The following is a 22,415-nucleotide window of genomic DNA, read 5'->3' on the forward strand; positions in this document are numbered from 1 at the left end:
TACGACACTCAGTTGACAAAACTTGGTCATACTGGGATATTTACTGCATCACTCATGTCAAAACTGGCATTTAATTTCGAGAAGTTACATGCGGGCGCTTCAAATCCCTGACCATAACTACAGATTAAACTTCGGCAGGTTTTGTAAATAACTGTTTGCCTCCTTCTTCTTGGTTTACTTTACGCTCCTTTGTGCTTATTTTAAACTTTTTTTTACACCCAGAATAGCAAACTTTTTTATAGTTGACGTTTTGTCCACGGTCTTCCTTGACTGCAAGTATTTTCAACGGTTTAAGCGTAGCCTGGGATTGCCTTTCGATTTTTTTGTGCGTAGGCATTATGGTTCGTCAAATTCACCTTCATGATAACCAACATTGCTCTAATTTGATCTCGAAGGGAAAAGCCAACAAAACTCGCGTCAAATATTTCTATTTCCCCCTATTTAACTCCAAAAATTGTAATATGTTATAGCAGGTATTATCTAAATTTCCAATACAGGTCCCGTCAAAAACTGGCAATCAGATTGGGCCTAATGACCGCAACGTTCCTGATTGGTCCGCAAGCAAATAGACGCACGAGGGATTGCATATGCTGAATGCAAAATCGTTCCCGCCAAAATCTTGCAGTAGCCGTTCTAAAAATAGACAATACCGTAAACTGATGGGCCCCATTCCATCGCAGATTGAGACTTATGGGTTACGAACTTCTGGTTATACAGTATTTTGTAAAGGTAAAAACGATTGTGTGTCAGCTCTAAGAGAATTTTTTTTTCTTCCCAGGTTAACAACAATGGAGACTTCCTTTTTGTCAAAGACCCATCGTTCCTTAACTATGAGCATTTGAATCCTTTCACGGTACTATCAGTCACAATACAAGTAAGAGATGTACCGGAGAAACACACAGGCCTCCCGCTTCAAGTCACCGGTGACATTAATATTACTGTGATTGACGTAAATGAGCCGCCATACAACATAAGCTTAATTCCAGAAATGGTGAAAATCCCCGAAAACGTATCCATCGGTTCCTGCATCGCGCAAATCACATCAACAAACCCTGAGAGCTCACAACGAGTCTATTACACTCTTCTAAATTATCGAGATACGTTTGATCTTCAAACTAAATGTGGAGACAACTACTCTACCTTTGCAAATGAAACGAGAGGGGCGCCCTTTTTGACAGTGATATCGTCTCTCAGCTACGATCACTACGTCATTCAAGGATATGAGATTCTCATACAAGCTGAGGATAACGGGATTCCTTCAGAATCGTTTAACGATACTGTCAGCATCCACGTGACTAAGCTTGATCCTTGTCAATCATCTCCGTGCCACGCGAACGCCACGTGTATCCGTAATGACTGGCAGAATGTCTCGTGCGCATGCACTGAAGGATTTACAGGAGACGGTTTTAACTGTTCGGATATAAACGAGTGCAACAACATCACATGTAGTTACGGTGGTACGTGCTTCAATCTCTGGAAAAGACATTTCTGCTCGTGTCCCAGTGGATATCACAATGGTACAGACTGCACTCTCATTAATCACTGCTTGTCAAACCCATGCCAACAGGGTGAATGTACACCTTACAGAAATGGATACAGTTGCTCATGCGCTCCAGGATATACCGGTGTTCACTGCGAAACAAATATAGACGATTGTGCGAAGGAGCCTTGCGTAGACCCGGGTATATGTGTAGATGGCATCAACAAGTTTACCTGTGAATGCTCTGATACCAGCTTCTTTGGAACTCTTTGTCAGCGAAAGTTCGGAGATCGTACGTGCGAAGAGACGCAAATTCCCGTCCCGGCAAATGTCCAAAAATATGATTCAAGTCTGTGTATATCGTCTGATGCTGTCGTTTCATTAGATTTCCCGGAAGAGGTGAACATCTCAAGTCAATATTGGCAATACCAATTTGAGCAATCAGTAGAACGGATGACCTACGAACTGCCCGAGACGGTGGACGACAACGAATCGACAAGCTTGGAAGACGTGTATATTATAAGCCCGAGTTTACAACAGACAACCAAAGCCAAGAGGAGCGCACCCAAAGAGAGCTCTACAGTTAAGTTTGTTGTGATTGTCAAATTAGGCAATGAATTAAGTGGATTACCAGTTAGAGATGTATTATGCGGCATCAACAACACTTGCACTACTGAAAGCTACGTCGAAGCAGCTGAGTCCTTTCTTGATGTTACACGCTTGCTGTGCGAGTCCACCGTGCAGGAACTTAAATCTAAAGACATCTCAAGCTGTGTAGTCGAAGTCAATGACTTCGCTTTAAAGGACGAGCGGCACTTCACAAATATGCGCTTTTATTACGTCTTCGTTGGCATCGGCGTGATTCTCTTACTCGTCACTGTCACCGGACTTCTGCTCTACCGAAGGAAGAAACTAAACCAGAGGAAGCGGAAGTTGATAATACAAACGAGTGAGAGGCATAGGCCGAATGAAGACGAAACTTACACTGATACCATGTACAGACACCACATGTCAAAACAGGAAGAGCAGACTGAAGGGGCATTCAACCCGTTATACGGTACCACAGAAGAAGAAGTCGATAGGCAAGTCCATATGATGGATAATCCAATCTATCAGGAGCCCAAAGGGCGTGTCACGGTGAAACAAACTGACTCAACGACGGGATTCGAAAATCCAATGTATGGAACAATAGGACTTCTAAGGATGAGCGAAGAGGAGGAGGAAGCTGAGGCTAGCGGATTTGCCAATCTCATGTTCACATCTCGCACACAGGTAGAGAAGGAAAAACGAACTTCAGTCTTTTCCAACACCTTGGCGAATTAGTGTACCATATCAATCCAGTTTACACCACATTTCAAGTGCTTTACCCCTTCCCTGCGTAGCAATAGTTTTTACACCACATCATCAATATGATTCAGTCTTCGCAAAGGTTTAAGTTTAGTTATCAACCTCTCTTGAACGGAGCACGAAAGACGAAAGCCAGGATGTGACAATCACCTTTGAATCCTGTCCCTACATTTAAGACTTTCAGTTAATTAAACTAAAACCAGCACATAGACGAACAAATCTTTTCTTACGCAGCAACCGCTTTTGACCACATCAACATGATTCATTCTTCGCGAAAGTTTTGAGTTTGGTTATCAACCTCTCTTGAACGGAGCACGAAAGATGAAAGTAAAGATGTGATAATCAACTTTGAATGACGTCCCTAATTAAACTGAAAACAAAACAAAGACGAACAAATACTTCGCAGTCGCAAATCCTCTCCAAACAACTTAACTTTTTCTCCTTTGGTTTCTGAACAGCAAAAGAAAGAAATTGACACAGAAGAACCTGGAAGTGCTGTCTACGCTGAGCGGAAGAAACTGGCCAAGAAAACAGACACGTCCATTTACGACAAACCAAAGAAACCAAACAAACCAGTTGTTCAGGAACCGCAAGTTGTAGAGGCATCCTGGTTCTTCAATCCACTGTACCAGTCAAGCCGTGACGTTATGAAGTTGCCGGATATATCTAGTATTTTTCCTAGTCCCAGTCCACCATCGGACAAACAGCTTGGCGACGATCCGGGAGAAAGTGACTGCTAAAAGAGGACTTCCGAAGGTCAGCTACAATTGTAGGTGGCAAAAAGACTGCGCCAAATAAAGCATGAGCCGTGGTGTTAAAACGGCATGAAGGGCCTTTAGGAAGAACTACCAGTTAACAACGAGTTTTATCTTACGATTAAGAGCATTAACAATTTTTTCAGGTCGTAGTATTATTGCCATTTAGAGGAAGATTGTGTTCTATAGGACACACTTTAAGAAATGCAAATCGATGTCATTTAAATTTTCATCAATTCATGTGACTCGGATTCAGAGAGGAAACAATTCACACGTTGAGGTAATTTCAGACGTAAACAAATCTCCGACCACTCATCTTGAAAAGCGGATGGGTTTATATTAGATTAGGCAGCTTTATATCCTCTTTAAATAGCTTTATATAAGACAAAATAGTAAATGCCGGATAAAAATTATTTTTTAATCAATACAAAAGGTGAAGTTTTTCGATTCCCATTAAAAAATACACGGCCGTGAACTCCAAGCATGGAGTCCGCGAAATGGCCAAAGCATGGTCAGATGTCCGAAGTTGAATACGTTACTTTTAGCCCATTTCCCAGTTGCTGTTTGTCTCGCTTTCAAAGCGAGGTTCACAACCATTCAAACGGAAAAGGTGTGGTGTTTTTTCATGCAAATCAAACGCATTATCATTTGAATGGTTTAGCACCAAGATTCGTTTTGAACCGGAGAAAAACGGCAACTTGGTAATGACTTAATTTGATTTCTCCTTTGTTAGTACCAAGAGACTGTTTCATCGAAATTTCTACATCAAATATGATTCGAAACCGAACATTGGGAATCAGTTCTCAGGAGATGAGGCGAAAATGTTCAAGGCAATCACTACGGCACGCCTTATGCTTCCACCATATCAATTGACGTAATTGTTCTTGATAGGCGAATCTCTTATGAGATGATTTGAAGCTGAAAGCAGACACAATGAGTAAATTAATCATCAAAATGACGAAGTAAATTTAGTTAATAATTTTCAATTTAGAGACCGGTTAGTCTACTTTGAATGTTGGTTGTAAATTTTACGAAAAGGTTCATACTGACCGTCATTGAAGGAGCATCATCACTGTGCAAAGCATACGTGCCCAGGAAGAAATTACAGGTAGTTTGATAAACGAGTGTCTTAGCAATAACCGATACATCATATCAAAAGCGTCCAAGGCATTCAAATAAGCCAATTAGGAGCCGTTAGCGATGCAAAAGGCGGGAAAGCACGGTCGCAAAATGCAGTCAACTTTATTTGCAGTAGTCTGGTGAGAATCTCGGTCAAACTTGACGCACCATTTCTTTCAAAAATTATCTGACAACCTTCAGTTTGATGAAAATGGACAAACTTGTTCCAGTGATGAAAGGGCATAACTTGCCTTCTGATAGTCAGTAGGAAACGTTTCAAAGGATTACGAACTCACCTCTAAACGATTTTGGATGAGCAAGTTATTATTTTCTTCTTCAAATGACTTTTGTCTTTTGACGATTATTAGAAACTGTGGCGGCTTCACTGCCGTCAACGATACATAACGCTGTCAAATATTAAAGTTACAAATAAAGACCTACTCAAAACTAAAACGTGTGCCCAGTTTTTTAGGGTAACGGCTTAAAGATCTTAAATCGTTTCTGAGAGAAGGCTTTGCTTAATGGGATGTGGTGACCGCAAGGAGAAAAAAAACAAATTCCGTTCGAGAAGAGCCCCCGTGGGGAGACTCCCATATAAGAAGGGGAGGGATGTTCGTCGTCTCGCCTAGGGGTGTAAATTTCGGATTTGGGTCTCACTTAAGGTGTTCTGGGCAAAACGCAATCATATGTAGCCGTGAAGGTCTCCTCTAGGGTTGCGCGCGAAGAAATATAAAAGTGTATATTAGATGATAATGTCTGCCATCTGTAAAAGTCACTAGATTTTTTATATATCCGTGTTTTAATATGGTCTCTTGTAGGGATCAAAAAAAGCCTGAGCCACGCCCAGATTGGTCTCCTTTAGGGGTTTAATTTAAAATTTCCGACGAGAATCCCTCCCTTTTTATATGGGAGTCCCCCCTCCCCGGGAAGAGCCGCTAAGTAAAACAAGATTGCAAGATTTTGAACACGTGACCAGCAAAATGCAAGGAAAATCATATGTTGCACAATGCTCAACCACGTGTCTTCAGCTTCAGGCGGAGTAAACCAGCCACAAAACTGATTTATGTTGTGCCAATGTAGCATCAAAATCCTCTGATTGGTCAATAATGGTCCGAACGTATTAATTCTACCAAATTGGCTGAATACATAATGCACTTGCTTCAACAGTTTATTTTTGACAGGATGAAAGAATTCTTGTTCTGTTCGTTTCCCCCTTGATACAAGAAAAGAAAAAAACAAACTCTTTTGTTAACTTCGGGATACCGTGTAATAAATTTTGTTACGTTCCACGGATTAATGTTTAGGTATCGAAAGTTGAATGCATGCCATCAGGATCACTAAAAACTGTCCTACTTTGTATCCATTTTCGAGCTACCGTGAACACCAATGTGCGACAAAGAAACAGGAAAAACTTGCAGTGTTCTTCACTAAAATAAAGACGAGGAAAAGGTACATTGTAGTCGACGGTAACTTGCAAATGGAGGGTTTACATCGCCATTATTCGGTCTGTATTTTTAGTTGCAACTGAACGTTAATAAGCCTTTTGATTGATGCGAAGTGAAATTCCGTTTGTCAGAGTCTTGATCACCCTTAGGAGTTACAAAGACATTCGACCGAGGAGTCAACGGATGACTTCCAACATAAGAAAAAACTGACTTGTGAGCAAGAAAACACAATACCACCTCTAGAAACATTCAAGAATCTGGACAGAAATTACAAAATGTTGAAATAAAATGTGAAAGAACTTAGAGAAGTCTTCTGAGTAATCAACAGAGATCAAGCATTGCGTTTTCGGCACGGACGACAGGCTGAAAAGTTAACTTTTCCTCTCAAAGAAAGTGAAACTTACAGCATTTCCTGTCTGACGCCAATGGGAGCCGCTTATGTCCCTTTTAACATAGCTGATAGAACTATGCTTTTAATGACATCATTAATTTTAAGAAAAACACAAAACCTTTGAGTTAGTCAATACAAAGTGATGGAAGCTGACTTTATCAATAGAAAATGCTAATACGTGAAAAATATTAACAACGGAATGAAGTATAGCGTGAAAATGTGGGAATCAAAAAGATAGTTTAAGGTTCACATGGTGTAATTGTTGTTCCGTTAAAACTATTTTTTACATTAGCATTTTCTATTTATTACAAAATTAAGCTTCCATCGCTTTGTAATCTGACTAACTGAGGATGGCAGAAGTTTCTGTCGAAACATGTTTTATAAACTCGAAGTTTTCGTCGTTTTCTTAAAATTCTTTACTTGTCTGCTACTATCAAGACATCATTTACTTATTTATTAGCCTTGACCCAAAATTTTACAGAGTACAGCATGTTGTTAGACAAGGAGACCTCAAGAAACCGCCAGTCTTATAGGACATGCTTGGTTTAATAAGCTCATTGTTAGAATAAGAGAATTTCCACGCTTTCACGACAAGAAAAAAATCTGCTGCCTGCCGTTGCACACCAACGCGATGCCGCGATCTCTATTTAATAATGCTTCAAGACAAACAAGAGATTTCCGTTTCTTTCTGTTGTTATTCATTAATTAACCCAAGACCCGAGCAATTAAGTTTACATACACAGGTCAGAGATAACCGACCAACGCACACGCCACACACACGCTAGTTTTTTGCGTTTATGCAAACGCGTTAAAGCGCCTCTTGAGTCCACAACATTTTGACCACTGTGATGACCAATATCGTTGTCGGTAAGAGTACAGACAACGCTGAACCACTTTCGATTTGTTAACTTTCCGCCGTTTGAGTTACTAGAACTTCGCCGTCTAGGCGTACATGGAACGACGAAAACAACAACGAGAATAACTGGCATCGAATGATGATGCGATTGCTATTGGTGCATTAGAAATACAATACCTTCCTTGTTCACGTTTCCCAAACGTTACTGACTTTACTGGGTATTGTCTAAGCCATTGTTTAACAAACAAAAGCGTCAGCTCATACATACTAAATAGCTCCCATCCAGTGTTTCCAAACGAACTCGCGTTTGTGCCTTTTTTGTAAACACGTTTAAAACGCGGACGCTAATCTCTGACCTGTATAAGTGAATGGATCTGGTGAAATGACTTAAAGGCTTTGAAATTCGACATGTAATCAATCCCCGCGAGAGTAGCACGGGGGATCAAGTGTGCCAACAAGGAATCGACAAGTTCGTGAAGGCGACGAGACTCGATTAAGTGCAGTCATCCCCCGCCCTTTGCTTTCTTGCAGTGTGTCCCTCAAGACTGCATTTAAATACGAGGATTTCATAACCATTAGCAAACGTTCTCTATCCTGACAAATACTTCGTTATTTATACTTGTCACATTCTTACGCTCTCAACGATACTCTTCGCTCTGGCCTCTGCTACCACTCAGCTTCACCAGTTGCCTTCTGGAACACATAATCTTTCCCCCTTAGATTCATTATTCCATCCTTTAAGTGAAATTTCCACTTGTTTCTGCTGCGAGCAATCTAAGGTAAACGGAAAAAGGAATCAATGGGCAGCTCGCTCAGCGAAGACCTATAAAGTGAATAGAGGGGGTAGTTTCTAAAGAAACTGTGGTGCTGCGTCAGTGGAGAAGTATTTCACAAAAATGTGGTTTTATCAACGGAGTTGATAATGTAAATTGACCACCGTACAGAGATTCTGAAAGCTGACGTTTCGAGCGTTAGCCCTTCGTCGGAGCGAATCGAGGAATTATGGGTTGTGTGTAGTTTTTATAGTAGAGTAGGAGCTACGCTATTGATGTTAACATGGCAACGTGAAAAACAGAAATACACGAGTTAAATGGAAAGCGTTCTTTAATACCGTGGGGATCAAGGGTGCCGATTTGGAAGATGAATTTTTGTTCCAGATTCTTGCGGCTTTCCGTCGTACCTAGATGTAGGGAAAGGCCGCAGATAGCCATGCGTTGTTTGGAGTGGTTAGGGAGATTAAAATGACGAGCGATTGGCTTAGATGCATCTTTGTCATTCTTCTCAACATCGCGAAGGTGTTCGCGGAATCGGTCGCCTAGTCGTCTACCTGCCTCGCCAATGTATAATTTATTACCTAACGTACACCTTATGCAATAAATGATATTTGCGGAGGTACATGTGAAACGTTCGGTGATCTTAACAGATCGCTGAGGTCCCGATATTTTGCTAGTGTCAAGAGTGAAAGTGCTGAGTTGCTCGTTAGTTTTTGAGTGCGCTTCTACTAAAAAGTTGCCTACTTTTTTGTCGCGTTTGAATGAAATTAGTGGAGGTTGCGAAAAGATTCTACCAATCTCGGTCTGGGATTCTACCACCACGGACATTACATCTCCATACCCAGTCATTTCCAATAGCGAAGGTCTTCAAGCACTTATTCGATCAACGCACTATCAAAGAACCAAGCTCAAAAACGCTACTCCGCCCTGCCGAACTAGTTTTAACGCTTAACTGTTTTTCATTCGCCGGCAGCTATTACAAACAAAATTAATGGTGTAGCGATAGGCACACGAATGGGACCTAGCTATGCCAATCCTTTTGTAGGATATGTTGAACACCAATTTTTTAATCAAACGGCCCCAAACCTGAACCCTACGGCCGCTACATTGACGACTGCATCGGCGCTATTTCATCCAGCAGAAAAGAACTCAAGTGAAGCTATGATCCTCGCAGTTATGGACGCAATTTTTGCAATTGCGTAAAGAAACCTGAAAATTTCAGGACTTCAACGGGGTTTGAACCCGTGACCTCGCGATACCGGTGCGACGCTCTAACCAACTGAGCTATGAAGCCACTGACGTTGGGAGCTGATCATTTGTGGGTTCTAATGTTCCCGTGAGGAATGAAGCAACGATGAAATGATATATGAAATGGATGATCTATGAACTGCGGATATGAAATCAAGTGAAGCTATGATACTTGATTTCATATCCGCAGTTCATATATGATCCATTTCATATATCATTTCATCATGAAATCAGTTGAACCTATGATCCTTGATTTCATTTAACTAAATATATTCCTGTTTTTCACGTTGCCATGTTACCACCAATAGCGTAGCTCCTGCTCTTTTATAAAAACTACACACAACCCACAATTCTTCGATTCGCTCTGACGAAGGGCTAACGCTCGAAACGTCAGCTTTTAGAATCTCTGTACGGTGGTCAATTTCCATTATCAACTCCGTTGATAAAAAAAATTTTTGAAGACCGATAAAATACGATGATCGAACGGGATCTTCGAAAAAACAAAATAAAAAAACGCGACCAGAGATCATTATTATTTTACAGTAAAATCACAGTAAACAATTACATGCGGGTTTTTCGACGAAAAGGGGAACAATTGTGTACATGGATGATGATGACGACTCCTTAAAATTGGAACAGGAGTTACACGTATGTTACTAAACAGTCGTGCAATCTGCTTCCCAGTTTCTAAGTGGAATGAACTGCAACTCAGATTGCATCCCGCTGTGAGTAAGTTACATATAGTACCTGTACCTTATCAAATTGACACACGACAACATTTTCGGTATCAAAAAGGTCTCCTGGGTCATCATCAGAAACGTCATCATCTGAATTAAGAGGGTCTTCATCCTAAAGGTAATTAAATTGACACTAATCATTACAAATAGTTGTTGCATGACTGATACAACAGGTTAAAAGAACAGACAGCGACCCTTGGATTCAAGAGAAAATCCCAATCACCTGTGCCGAATTTACCCGTGTACAAGTAGATAGATTTTTTGACCTCCAAATAAGCTCCAAAAATCGCCCTCGACTTGTACATGGGTCAAACATTCAATGCCACCTTACAGCTACATATAATGATTAGCATAATTATCGTCTTGGGTATAATGAACGCAGTGGAACGATAAATAGAGGTTTTGCACGGCAGGAACAATGAAAATGTTTCGCATTAGAAAGAACATTTGTTCCCATAGGAAAAAGAATCTATTGTTCCTGCCATGCAACATGGCTGCCGTGCAAAGCATCTATAAACAACTTTATAATAAATTGCCTTAAAATTGACTTCCGCTGGGGTTGCCATTCATAGTTACCAGTACTTGACCAAGCATGTTGCTTGGTTACAAAGTTTTAAAGCCAAAAATGCCTTCCGCACATTGTTTTTCGAGTCAATTTCAAAGATTCTCCAGCTTCAGTTACTATGTGCTTGTCCTCTAAAGCCCTTTCTATCCCTGAACAACTACAAAGGATAGTTTGAATGTTTGATGTTCTAAGGCATTTTCGAAACCCAAAGACAAAATGCAAACAAATACAACAAGTGCTGAACCAACTAAAACGCTTGGTATTGAACCTCGTGTTCAGACTTGCCGTATTTTTTTCGCATATCCGCAGTTTGGGGATTTAAGTCTAGGAAATACTAGATTAGTATTCTGAGTAAACATTTAACTCAGAAATTAAGAAAATTGAGGAAATTCCTTTATTTGCATACGAAATGAGGTATTGACATATACAGAGGCAAATACCATAAAAACTCGTGTATAGGCCGCATCTTTTTGCGGAAATATTGGGCTCTAATTCGTGGGTGCGGCTTATATACGAGGCCATTGCTTTCAGAGGGCGTAACCTCACTGGTATGGGGTCACAAACAAATAAATAAAAAAGATTAAGCATAAATAAAGATTAAGCATATTCTTCGACAGAACATCACTTCACCCGGACTTCAACACTGATCTCTCCACCGCATGCGAGAAAATACCACGCTATTCGGGAGAAATTAAGAGGCAAATGGCCTATTGTTTTGTTGCCCTTGATTACTTGCATGGCGTGTTTGTCCATAGGGTTGTTTAACTCTGGTTTTACTCAAAAATGAGCTCCATAATTTACTTCTATCGGTCCTAGAACAATGCAATGACTACCTAGACACAGACCAAATTACATTTGTTTTAAAAAAGAGCGATCACACGAAACGCTGGCTATGAACATGCCCACACACTGCGTTCTATTGCTTGGATTTAGAAAAAATGAGCAAAAATTTAATGGAAAAATTATCAAAAGTGAAAATTGTAGTAGAGGTATTGTACACAGTTGACCCGCCTAGATTAGATTTACTATTTGCGGGCCAACTGTAAAAAAAGTTAAGAATTGTAATGTTATATTGTGACAATAAAGTTCAAAGTTCAAGTACTGTAGCGACGTTTTTCTCCAATCGATGGCTTCCATACGTCTTTATAAACATGACAACCAGCCATGACCAACCAGCTGAGGTCCATTTTGTTTTCTGATGGCGGTGAACAACGTGACTCGGTCCAGCCTTCCTTCTGTAAATGACTGCGTAAAATTTCATCGTTTTTATTTGAACTTTGGGCTTTAACAATGAAGACAAGTGTTGTCATTCCCAACAATTAAAAAAAATCAAATAAAGAAGCCTAAGAGTGCTTTTTTCAAGTTTTTATTTTTTTTCTCAAAATCATTCTTGAAATTTAGAGGGACAGCTTATCTATGAGCGCGGCTTATACACGAGTTTTTACGGTACAATAGTTGTAAAATTAATTATCAGGGACACTCTTTTTTCTACTCTCTTCCGAGGTTTATGGTGCCGATACAAGAGCTTACTACGTAATTCCAGTTATCTTCCATCATCAAAATAATTTTTGACTTTCAGTCATTTCTGTCCAGATCTTGTTGAGCTGCGCCCCTCATAATCTAGCCCCTTGACACTGCAAGGAAGGCCGCAGCAGTGATGGCTGCAGCCTGTGCTGCTTTTCTTCTTTTTCTTCATCCACTAATTCGTTCGTTCTCAAAACCTACCCCGCCAACTTACTCAAGTAGTTATTTAACTTCCTGGTCTTTAGTAAGTTTCATATACTAACACCGTACTTCATATGGTTCCTCTTCTAATTCTTCCTTCAATTTGTCTTTTCTATCATCGTCATCTTCATCTTCGTCATCATCATCATCATCCTCATCGCTGTCACTGTCATTAGCCCCATCTACTTGAATGACATGAACCCCCGAGGGCTGAAATTGAAATTTCACAAAAAACATTAAGGTAAATAAGGGTGAATGGAAGTCAAGCACACTGGCAGTACAAATTGCAATAGAACAGTATGGATAAGTAAGTTTACAACACTTTTCAAGGCTGCTGCTTAAGAATTTTTTTCCGGAAAATTGTTCTATTCCAACATTAACAGTTAGCAGCCAGAGTCATCCTTTTCAAGAGCCCAGAATTAATGAAATGGGAGGATGAATCACCTTGTGATAAGTTAAGCGCCTGTTTGGGCTACTCGTTCAGAAATTTGGTTGCCCACGCTCGCAAATAAGGCACCCAGGCGACCGTTAGGCAGCACCCTTGCTTTTATTCTACATTATTATATGGCTTGTGTTTGTAGCCGATATAACGCGCGCTCTGATTGGCTAATTGTGACCGAATTTTAGGGCATTATTCTCCCGTAATGCCCACGGGCCGATTGTGGGCTTGCAAAAACAAAGCAAAAGGTAATTAAAAAGCCATATAATAAACTTCTTACTAACCCGACCTAGCTCGAGCCGTACTGGGGAATATTGGCCATCGGTCGTTTTTGTCCCTGCTGCCATGACCTCGGGCCAATATTCCCCAGTACGGCCCTCGCGTTCGGTTAGTAAGAAGTTACTACTCCTTAATTACAATTCAGAAAAAATGTATTACAAACTAAATATAAGAATATATAATAATTTATTATAGGGTGACAAACGTAAAAATTAATGTATGGAGGCTAACAAAACTGTGACGTTATCTACATGTAGCTAGCCTCCAAGGGCTTCTGCTGGGAAAGAAAATAAATAAATTAACATAAATAATAGACCATGGGAGATAGAGATAGGTGAAAAAAAAAAAAAGGAAAAAAAAAGGAAATTATAATGAAATGATCTTTGACCTAAAGGGAAGTTTAGCTTTATGCTTGAAACTGGAAGATATAGGAGTGAATGAGGGATGCACAAAAAAATATAATTATTGTATGCATAACTACAGTGTATTCAAGCAAAAGAGAAATCCAGTGACACGACTTTGAATAACCTTGGACAATAAAAATCGTGTTTTTAATACCCAATGCTAAAATCTGTGTGGTGAATAATGTATGCTCATAGGAACTGGAATTGAAAGTTTTCACCTACAGTAAAACCAATAATTTTCTTAACTTTTTAGATTACCTGTGTGTTTCCTGCAGCAGTTGGTTGACGTTGCATTGTTCTAATAACCTGATGTGGGGATGTACCGGGAAGCTGTCCTGTAGTGAGAATTTGTTGCTGAAGATTTCCTACTTGCTGTGTTGTCTGTATTGTCCGCACCGTAGGATAAGCTGTATAAACGGACAAAATTTTGAGTGATCAGTGTTTAAGTACCGGTATTCTTATTACAATGTACACAGTAGGTGAATAAAGCTGTTCTGCTAAAGGAATTGAAAAGAAACATAATCCTAAGAAAACAAAAGGGTTCTAAAAATGCAGTTTACAAGTCATTTACAAATTTATATTGAACAATAATTATCCTGCGAAATCGCACAGAATATCGCCCGATACTTAGCCGACGAGGCCGTAGGCCACGCTGGCTAAAAGTAGGCGACATTATGCAAGATTGAGCAGGATAATAATTATTGTTTTATTATTCAACAACATTGATGACAAAGCACACTTTTCTATGTATATTGCAGGATTCTCCCTAGTTTTCAGCACAATAGGTATGGCACCTTTTCAAACTGGTACAGCATTCGGTTAATGTTGGACATTCTGCAAAGGATAAGCGACTTCTGAGCATTTGCAGGCAGTAATAAGTGCTCTTACAAGCGGTAAATTTTACCGGTTACCGCCTGATAAGGAGAACCCTGATATTGGAAAAAAAGCTGGAAGAACTATTTCTCTGCAACACACGAAATTACGTATATCGCAGGATGTACGTTGAGCATGCACGACAAATATTGAGCGTGCTATGACCATATTTGGACATTGTCACAATGTGTTAAATAAAAAAAACACAATGCATGTATGTAGAGTTCACCCTGCCCTGAGTGATACTTAACAGATTTTACTCTGTCAAACACCAGACAATTTTATTCATCAACTGGCGGTGTCCTAGGGCACTGGAGGAGTGAATGTGTTAACAAAGTCAAAAACCGTACATTAACCCATTTGACCAATGGGAGTGAGACTTGACAGATGACTTTACTCATCAACTGGGGTAGGAGCATCCTAGCAAACTAAGCATGAGGAGCAAGCTATTAGCCAGGATCCCATTAGTGACCTGGGGCCTTTGTCCCCATAATGCTACGAGGTCTGCTCTGCCCGGAAAATTTTGAAAATTTCAAGCGTCTTTGGTGCATTTTCCGCCATTTTCAGCTGATAAACTCATTGATTGAACTTAAAAGTGAAATGCATCATTTTCTTGCAAAAAACAAAAATGGATTGAAACTGTACTTGCTTCTGCTCACTAAACATGTCAGTTGTGCTAACACTTAAGTGCTTGTCTTTTCTTCAAATGTTTGTCCGACATATGTCTTGGCAGCCATCTTAGAGGAAGTTGAAGGCTGGGAACAAGTAAATACTGTATGTGCAGAGTGTGATTGTGGGATTGCTCCAAAGCAGGGACATTTACCGTTATATGACGCTATGCTTGTCACAGACTTAAAACGGAAAAATAATGCTCAATGTTCACCCATGAAGTAACATGTTAGCAAAGGAAACTACAGACTGTAAAGTAGAACTAAGGTGATGGTGAGATGGTGTGTAAAGCATTTCCTAAATCACTAGAAGCAAGTGATTATAGACCTTATTCATAAATGGCAGTCAATTTATAATTCTTTTGTCGAAGTGCAAATTAGCCTACCAAGCCTCGATACCCTACAGTGAATTGAAAAGAATTCTTGCTCTAAAATGAGGCTTGGTAGGCTAATTTGCACGTGGACAAAAGAATTATAAATGTGACCGCCATTTATGAATAAGGTCTATTGTTCAAACATCACAAGATCTATGATGTATTTAAAATTTGTATCCATTTTCCCCTGAAAAGTGGCCATCCACTGGACGGCTGGACCGCTCCCTGGATAAACGCCTGCTGAGGAGTTAATGAATTAACATACATGTATTAATTTTGTTCTACATGTATGAATTTTTGACAACTTTGTGATTCACAGAAACAAATTTTAAGAAGCTTGAGTTAAGCTTGAGCTGTACATAAACACTGTAACCTCTACAATAACTGTTGCAGGTCTTTATTTTTATTCATTTACAATTCAAATTTGGGTTTCCATTTGACAAAATAAGCCAAATTATTTCTACAGTCTGAACATTGCATCACTTTATGAGAAATTTGTATACTGTTCAATGCACTAATTTTAGGAAATAATAATACCGCTAATTATTTTTAATAAATGAATTCCAAAGCATCTACATGTATTTACCATGAGCTGGTGTTCCCTGCTGAATTTGTGTTATGCTTCCAGGAATCGCCATTGTTGCTGCTGAGGCTGCCGCTGTCTGTAAATCCACAAAAATGACATAGAATTACAGGCTGCAGTGATTCTGAGCAAACTGCCAATAACTGATTCAACTTTATTTTTACCAGTATCCTTATTGCATACCCACGCTAAATTTCATGTGTCTCTTTAGCAACCGGTTTTCATAAATGCCCTAAAACTGTTCTGAAAAAGCAAGCTACATGTACACATGCATGTACTGTCCCCCTGTACAGTTACATTTAACATTGCGACATTGAATGTCTACATAGGTCCTTCCACCTTCAAAGATGAATATCAATGAGATAAAGAGAAAACTAGCCTCATAATTCTCACTTCCGAACACCAAAGAGACAACAAGGGGAATGGGGAAGGGGGTGTCTGGAGGCTGGAGGGGGTGGAGGGAGGGTGAAAGACTTCATTTTGATCTCAAACTATCTTGACATTATTTCTTTGTTCCAAGTCCCCTTCTGGTCTGGATTATATAGGGATTAATACATTAAGAAGAATGTCAGGAATTCACTGTTAGCAGAGCTGGAAGCACATTCCGTCAAAAAATGCTTTGCAAGAGAAAAAAAAGTTACAATTCTCTTTCAAGAGTCAAGAAAGTTGTTTGTTTATAAAAATCTATGGTGGGAAAACAATGTCCTCATGGAACCTATTAAAGTACAACTGGCACAGGTACAAAACACAGGTCTTGGGTCTCCGTTGTACCAATACAGAAACAAAGCTAAACATCAATTATTAAAGCTAACTTTAGTTCTAAATACTCTTGTTTAGGTCTAATTAGGCCTAAGGTTAGCTTTAACGAATACTTAAGGCCCATTTAAACAGTGTCAACATTTGCTTCTGTCACCATGCATTTAACACTTTGTTGAAGCAAATGTTCGGGGCATTTGATTAGGTCATCCAAAATAATATTGTTTAAAGCGTTAAAAAATGTTGAAAGCTTGTGAAAAGCACGATGAATCAAGTTTAAATCGGTTTGAACTTTCATTCAACATCGATTCATCTTTTCCTTTGTTCTGTTGAATGGTGTTGAAGCCGTCGTTTGAACACTCTGTTCAACAATTATTGTAGAGCAGACGCATGCTCATGCCTGTTGGTTCGTTTGAATTTTACCTACTTGTAACGAACATTTAATCTACAGAGAATCATTGTATTGATAGTTATATAATATTTACCAATTATTTTGTAAAATGTTTGATGTTACACTCAGTATGGCTGAAGAAGATATTTGAAACATCGAAGCAATTGTTCCTTAAACTCAAAAGTGTGGTTGTATTTTTAAAAATATTAGTTACATTTGTGCTATCCAGACCATTTGAAAAACTTTGTTTTTGCATCCAACATCGCTCAACATCTATTCAACTTTTGTTGAACGAATGTTGGTCAAATGTTGAAATGGGCCTTTAGGTTCCTTTCTGTATTGGTAAAACAGAGACCTGTGACTTGAAACCTGTGTTTTGTACTGTACCTGCTGGTACAACTGTCATGTATAAACTTATTAATTTTTATGATGAAACCCTCACCATTTGTCCCAGTGCATGAGCATGAGCTGAGGGGTACATTATTGCAGTCTGTCCACTAGCTGCTTGTTGTGGTGTTACAGCTTCTGGAACTCTTACAGCTGGAACAAGCTTCACTTGTAAAATAAAACAAGACTGGTTGAAATAAAGCAAAGACTTCTTGCCCCAGGGTGGCTCGTTTGAGGCCTCACCTTCAGTCGCCATGTTACTTCCTTAGACAAGAAACTAACTAGCACCATACTTTGTCTCTTCAGTCAGGGGCTGGTTTCCCAAAGCCTGGTTGGCACTAACTGTTGGTTAAGTGGTATCAAACCCATGGTATTTAACGCTGGTTAGCCCTAATCATTCTTCGAACAACCCAGGCCACGTGTATGGGTACTGGCATCATCCCTGCCATTTAGTAGCATCCTGTCAAGGAGCTGGAAGAAGGAGGGGGGGGGGGGAATTTTCTCAGTCACTTCATGCTTAACATGTTGAAAGAGTCTGCCAGACATTCCAAATCACAGTACAAGTTACCATGACAAGTTTCTCCTTCCTGTACTCTTTGTTGAATTGAATGTTATACTTTGCAGTTCTTCCCCATAGCCCGAGTACATCACAGCTTATGTCACAGTGAGCATTTTGTTACACTAACACTCAAAAAATATAACTTAAAATCTTTGAAAAAAAATGACACCAACCTTTAGATGTTTCTCTTATAATTTGTGCCTGAGGTGTAATGTGTGGGTAGATGTACGTCTGACGAGAAGTTTGTGGTCCTTCTGCTGGCATTCCATCTATAGCTCGTGTTTGCAAAAGTTTACTTTCCCAGATCTACAAATTTGTACACATGCATTTTGAAAACAAAGTTAATTGAAACAATTTAAAACTTAGTTCAAGGTATCTGTAAAGCGGGCAACAACAGCAATCTGCTTTTTTAACCCTTTCACTCCCAAGAGTGACACTTATAGATTTTACTCTGTCTAACGCCAGACGATTTTACTCGTCAATGGGGAACCCCACAGGAGTGAAAGGGTTAACAACAGCAAGATTCACTCAAAAACTATGTCCCCATTAACTCTTTCACTCCCAAGAGTGACACTTATAGATTTTACTCTGTCTAACGCCAGACGATTTTACTCGTCAATGGGGAACCCCACAGGAGTGAAAGGGTTAAGGACCTGTTTTCATGTACCTGGCAAAAGTTTGCCATCTACCCAAGCTACCAACAGAGTACGCCTTTATGAGTACACTGGGCTCATAATTATTATTTTTACAATATTATATGATTTTGTTGGCAGTATTATGCAATTTCAAACTTTTTTTACTGTCACCCAACACACTACTGGTGAAGGGCCATGATCTCTGATACTAGTAAACAGAAGTCCTTTACCCATTTTTCCACCCCTGTGGCCCGTTTCTCGAAAGTCCCAAAAACTTTTCAACTCGCAGTAGTGTAGCAGCTGTCGTAAAGTATAATACCCAAGCCCAAAACAAAGCAGTAATGTAGCAGGTTACGAAAAAGCCATTTGTGAACCTGCCAACCGCTTGTTCTGGAAAGCCAATTTTTAAACATGTTTTCATGGTAACAAAAAGCAAACTGACTGTGAAGTTTGACGACTTAAATCCTACATACGCATTCTTCTTGAGATACAGAGGGAATTGTGAAACCCGAAAATGGCCCGTAAAGTTTCGGGACTTTCGAGAAACGGGCCCCAGGCCTTCTCAAGCGATTTCCCACAAACTGAAGACAAAAACTTTACCCAGGAATACATACGAACGCGTGAATGCAACTATGAATCGGAAAGAATTTAGAAGGGTATATACGCCCTAAAGATGTCAGATAAGTGACTCTATCAATTTAGTTTTCATACACTGTTTATTTTATACATTTTCCGTGTCTAAAGCTAAAATTTTCCCCAGTTGCAAGGGTGAAACTCAATTTAAATCAACAAAGGAATGCACGATCAATCTGCTAATTCCAGAGGAAAGAGAATGAAAAATGGACTACCGTCGACGTAAGATTATAGAGTTAGTTATCCGTAAGCAGCAGAGGGTCCACTTTGTTACAAAGGTTGTTCTCTTTTAAGATTAAAGTGAGTTGTACGAATACGCTCAAGTTCGCATTTTCGCGTGGCCACATCTTAGTAAAGTCTTAAAAAACCTCTCGTCTTTTCCAGCTGCGCCATTTAAATTTTTGCTTAAGTGCTGAAAAAATGCCAACATTCTTGCCTTTTTCTAACCAATGTATATTACTAAAACCTCACAGTACCTGCTTTAGTTCTTGAAGCACTTGTTCATCAACGCCTTCGTTTAGGAAGCTCTCTCTCACGTTCTTTATGACATCTTCCATGACTCCGCGATACAACTTTGACTGAAAGAGAACGGCATATTGACTTGATTATCCAAAATTGTTGATCAGTGAAGACAAATCGCCGGTAGTTAACCTTACCACCACACTAGATGTTGCCATGTCAAGCGCTGAAGCAACACTCTGTGACTTTCGCTAGCGATGGGCTTTTCGAAAAGCCACCTTCTTGTTCGAAGCGAGGGATTTATATACCACCAACAAAGCAACCAATAGGGGGGTTCTTATATTGTTTCGGATGCTAACCCTATAGCAGTGGACTTAAGATTGCAAGGTGTCATGGGTAACCTTTACTGGGAGCCAGGAAAGGTTTAATATCACAAACTGTGGAACGCTTTATAATATTAATTGAGCATTATGTTTAATTCCAATTATAAGGTTATGAGAGAATACTATCGTTTTTCTCAGAGCCATCTATTACATTTTTGGTTGATATTTGTTAAAACTGCTCTACTATGGAGGTATATCTCATGATGACAACATACAGTACTGAAATAGAATTCTCGAAATCCTGAATGCCTCAATCCATATCTGAATGGCAACAAGCCGATTCTGCAAATAGCCATCACGGAAACAAGCATAACGCAAAGAGTCATAACGCAAAAGGCATTACGTAAATAGTCATAGCGCAAAAAGGTATACCTCAAAGAGGCATAACGCAAATAGCCATAACGCAGAGGCATAACGCAAAAAGGCATAAAGCAGAAACGCATAACGCAGAAAGGCATAACGCAGAAAAGCATAACGCAAATATTCATGACGCAAAAGCAAAATAACGCAGAATAGCCAAAACGCAGGAGCATAATGCAAAAGCCCTTTGAAGAATGGAGACTAGCTCTGTACTCCGTAAATAATTTCAGCTCTAAAAAAACCTCAATCGATTGTTCAAGGGAAAGGCCATATAATGCTATCGAACTTTCTCTTCCTGTTTACGTTGAGCCTTTTTTTTGCGTTATGCCTCTCTGCGATATGTCTCTTTCCGTGATGACCATTTGCATAATCGGCTTGTTGCCATTCAGCTTTGGATTGATGCATTCATGTTTGGACGATTTTCTTTCAATTACTGATTATTGAATTTTTTCGTATAGATATACCTCCATACTCTTCCGCCAACTTTTGCTTTTTGAAATGTTTCGGGTCTTCAGGCCGTGACATGACAGAAAAAAAAGTTTGGTTTCTTTCCCAAAACAGCTAAGACAACAAGAAGTATAAGAATTCCCCTATTGGTTGCATTGTTGTTGGCATATCACCCACTTTCAGTTCGCTTCGAACATGAAGGTGGCTTTTTCGAAAAGCCCATCGCTAGCGAAAGTTACGGGTCGTCGCTTCATCGCTTAAAATGTCACTACTGAAAACAATCCTCTTCAGGAATTCTCTCACCCGAACAATTTTCAGTTACTTCGTAAAGTTTTGATATGACCAAACTGGGTTGAAACCATTTGCTATTTTAAGAAGCAAATCTGTTCAGCACATTTGCCGATTGCGAATTTTTTCCTTCATTTTGCCCCGCAAATCCTCCCCCTCTGCTTTAAACTTTACCACCCATTTTCAGTTTGCCCTAATTTCGGGAGTTTGTTCATTCATCTTTGCTCCTATTTACTGCCTACAAAAAAGCAAAGATTCAGGCTCAAAGATATTCCAAGGAAACCACTGTTGCCGTAAAAAACAATCCAATATGCGTTCGACGGGGCAGGTTCCCTGTAAAGCGAATCAAACACAAACCAGAGCAACGATGGAAGGTTTTCGTCAATGTTTCCTGGACTTCACAAGCTTCTCATTGAAGCGAGCAGTTGCCCCTACAGTCCCTACCAACAAACAGTATCTTGTATGTATAAGAAAAAAGTTATTAGTGAATATTAGATAAAACTGGCCGTCCTTAAAGAGATATTTGTTTGACCCAAGATGACCAGGTTCCTGTTTTGTTTTGTTTTGTTTTTTTTCATTGTCTTGACGTGATTTTTCAATTTCATTTCCTCCAAAATGCAACAGTATGATTACCTTAAAAGAGGGCGGAGATAACTAGGTGGACAACGAAATCTAACCAAAAGATACTATCTCTACTATCTCAGTTAAAGATAGTATGACAATGAAGGGCATTCTGGAGATGGCAATCTGGAGCTGAACTCCGCCGAGTTTAAAGATCGCCCGTAGATGCTTTAAACCAGGATTACATTTTAAAAATTCTTTAGATCCATTGTTTCTTTTTCTTCTTTTTGTAGGGCCTCAGCGGGCGTAACGCAGATTTTTACACTTTTATTTTGAGATGCGCATTTTATAATAGTTTATTTGTCAATTCTTAAAAGATTTAGGTGAAAATAGTTAATGAAGTCCTTCATGGTCTGTTTCAGTCTTCATGGACAATAGAAGAAATGGTAACAAATGGATGATAAAACGTTTCGGATCCCCCAAGTTGAACAAAAT

General features: G+C 39.5%; 3 protein-coding genes across 3 annotated transcripts in view; 2 read left to right on the forward strand and 1 right to left on the reverse strand.

The window, feature by feature from the left end:
- Window positions 1-5,154, forward strand: part of LOC138038332 (protocadherin Fat 4-like) — a 50,660-nt gene extending 45,506 nt beyond the window's left edge. The window contains exons 32-33 of the mRNA XM_068884137.1: window positions 779-2,752; window positions 3,286-5,154. Of these exons, the coding sequence (XP_068740238.1) occupies window positions 779-2,752; window positions 3,286-3,567 (2,256 nt within the window). The 3' untranslated portion in view covers window positions 3,568-5,154. The remainder of the gene's footprint in view (window positions 1-778; window positions 2,753-3,285) is intronic.
- Window positions 5,155-5,854: 700 nt separating this feature from the next.
- On the reverse strand, window positions 5,855-20,204 carry LOC138038346 (transcription initiation factor IIA subunit 1-like). The gene is made up of 9 exons (XM_068884159.1): window positions 20,079-20,204; window positions 19,899-20,000; window positions 18,328-18,460; window positions 17,651-17,763; window positions 16,065-16,140; window positions 13,822-13,970; window positions 12,511-12,651; window positions 10,168-10,263; window positions 5,855-8,167 (listed from the first exon to the last, which is right to left on the reverse strand). The coding sequence occupies exons 1-9, from the start codon at window positions 20,097-20,099 to the stop codon at window positions 8,060-8,062; spliced, it is 939 nt and encodes a 312-aa protein (XP_068740260.1). The 5' UTR covers window positions 20,100-20,204; the 3' UTR covers window positions 5,855-8,059.
- A 2,036-nt stretch (window positions 20,205-22,240) lies between these two features.
- The window catches only part of LOC138038345 (bone morphogenetic protein 2-like), a 7,839-nt gene continuing 7,664 nt past the window's right edge, over window positions 22,241-22,415 (forward strand). The window contains exon 1 of the mRNA XM_068884158.1: window positions 22,241-22,415. This exon is cut by the window's right edge and continues 436 nt beyond it. The gene's annotated coding sequence lies outside the window, so the exon portion shown is untranslated.

This window comes from Montipora capricornis, chromosome 2, assembly GCF_036669925.1.
Source record: "Montipora capricornis isolate CH-2021 chromosome 2, ASM3666992v2, whole genome shotgun sequence".
Lineage (NCBI taxonomy): Eukaryota > Metazoa > Cnidaria > Anthozoa > Scleractinia > Acroporidae > Montipora > Montipora capricornis.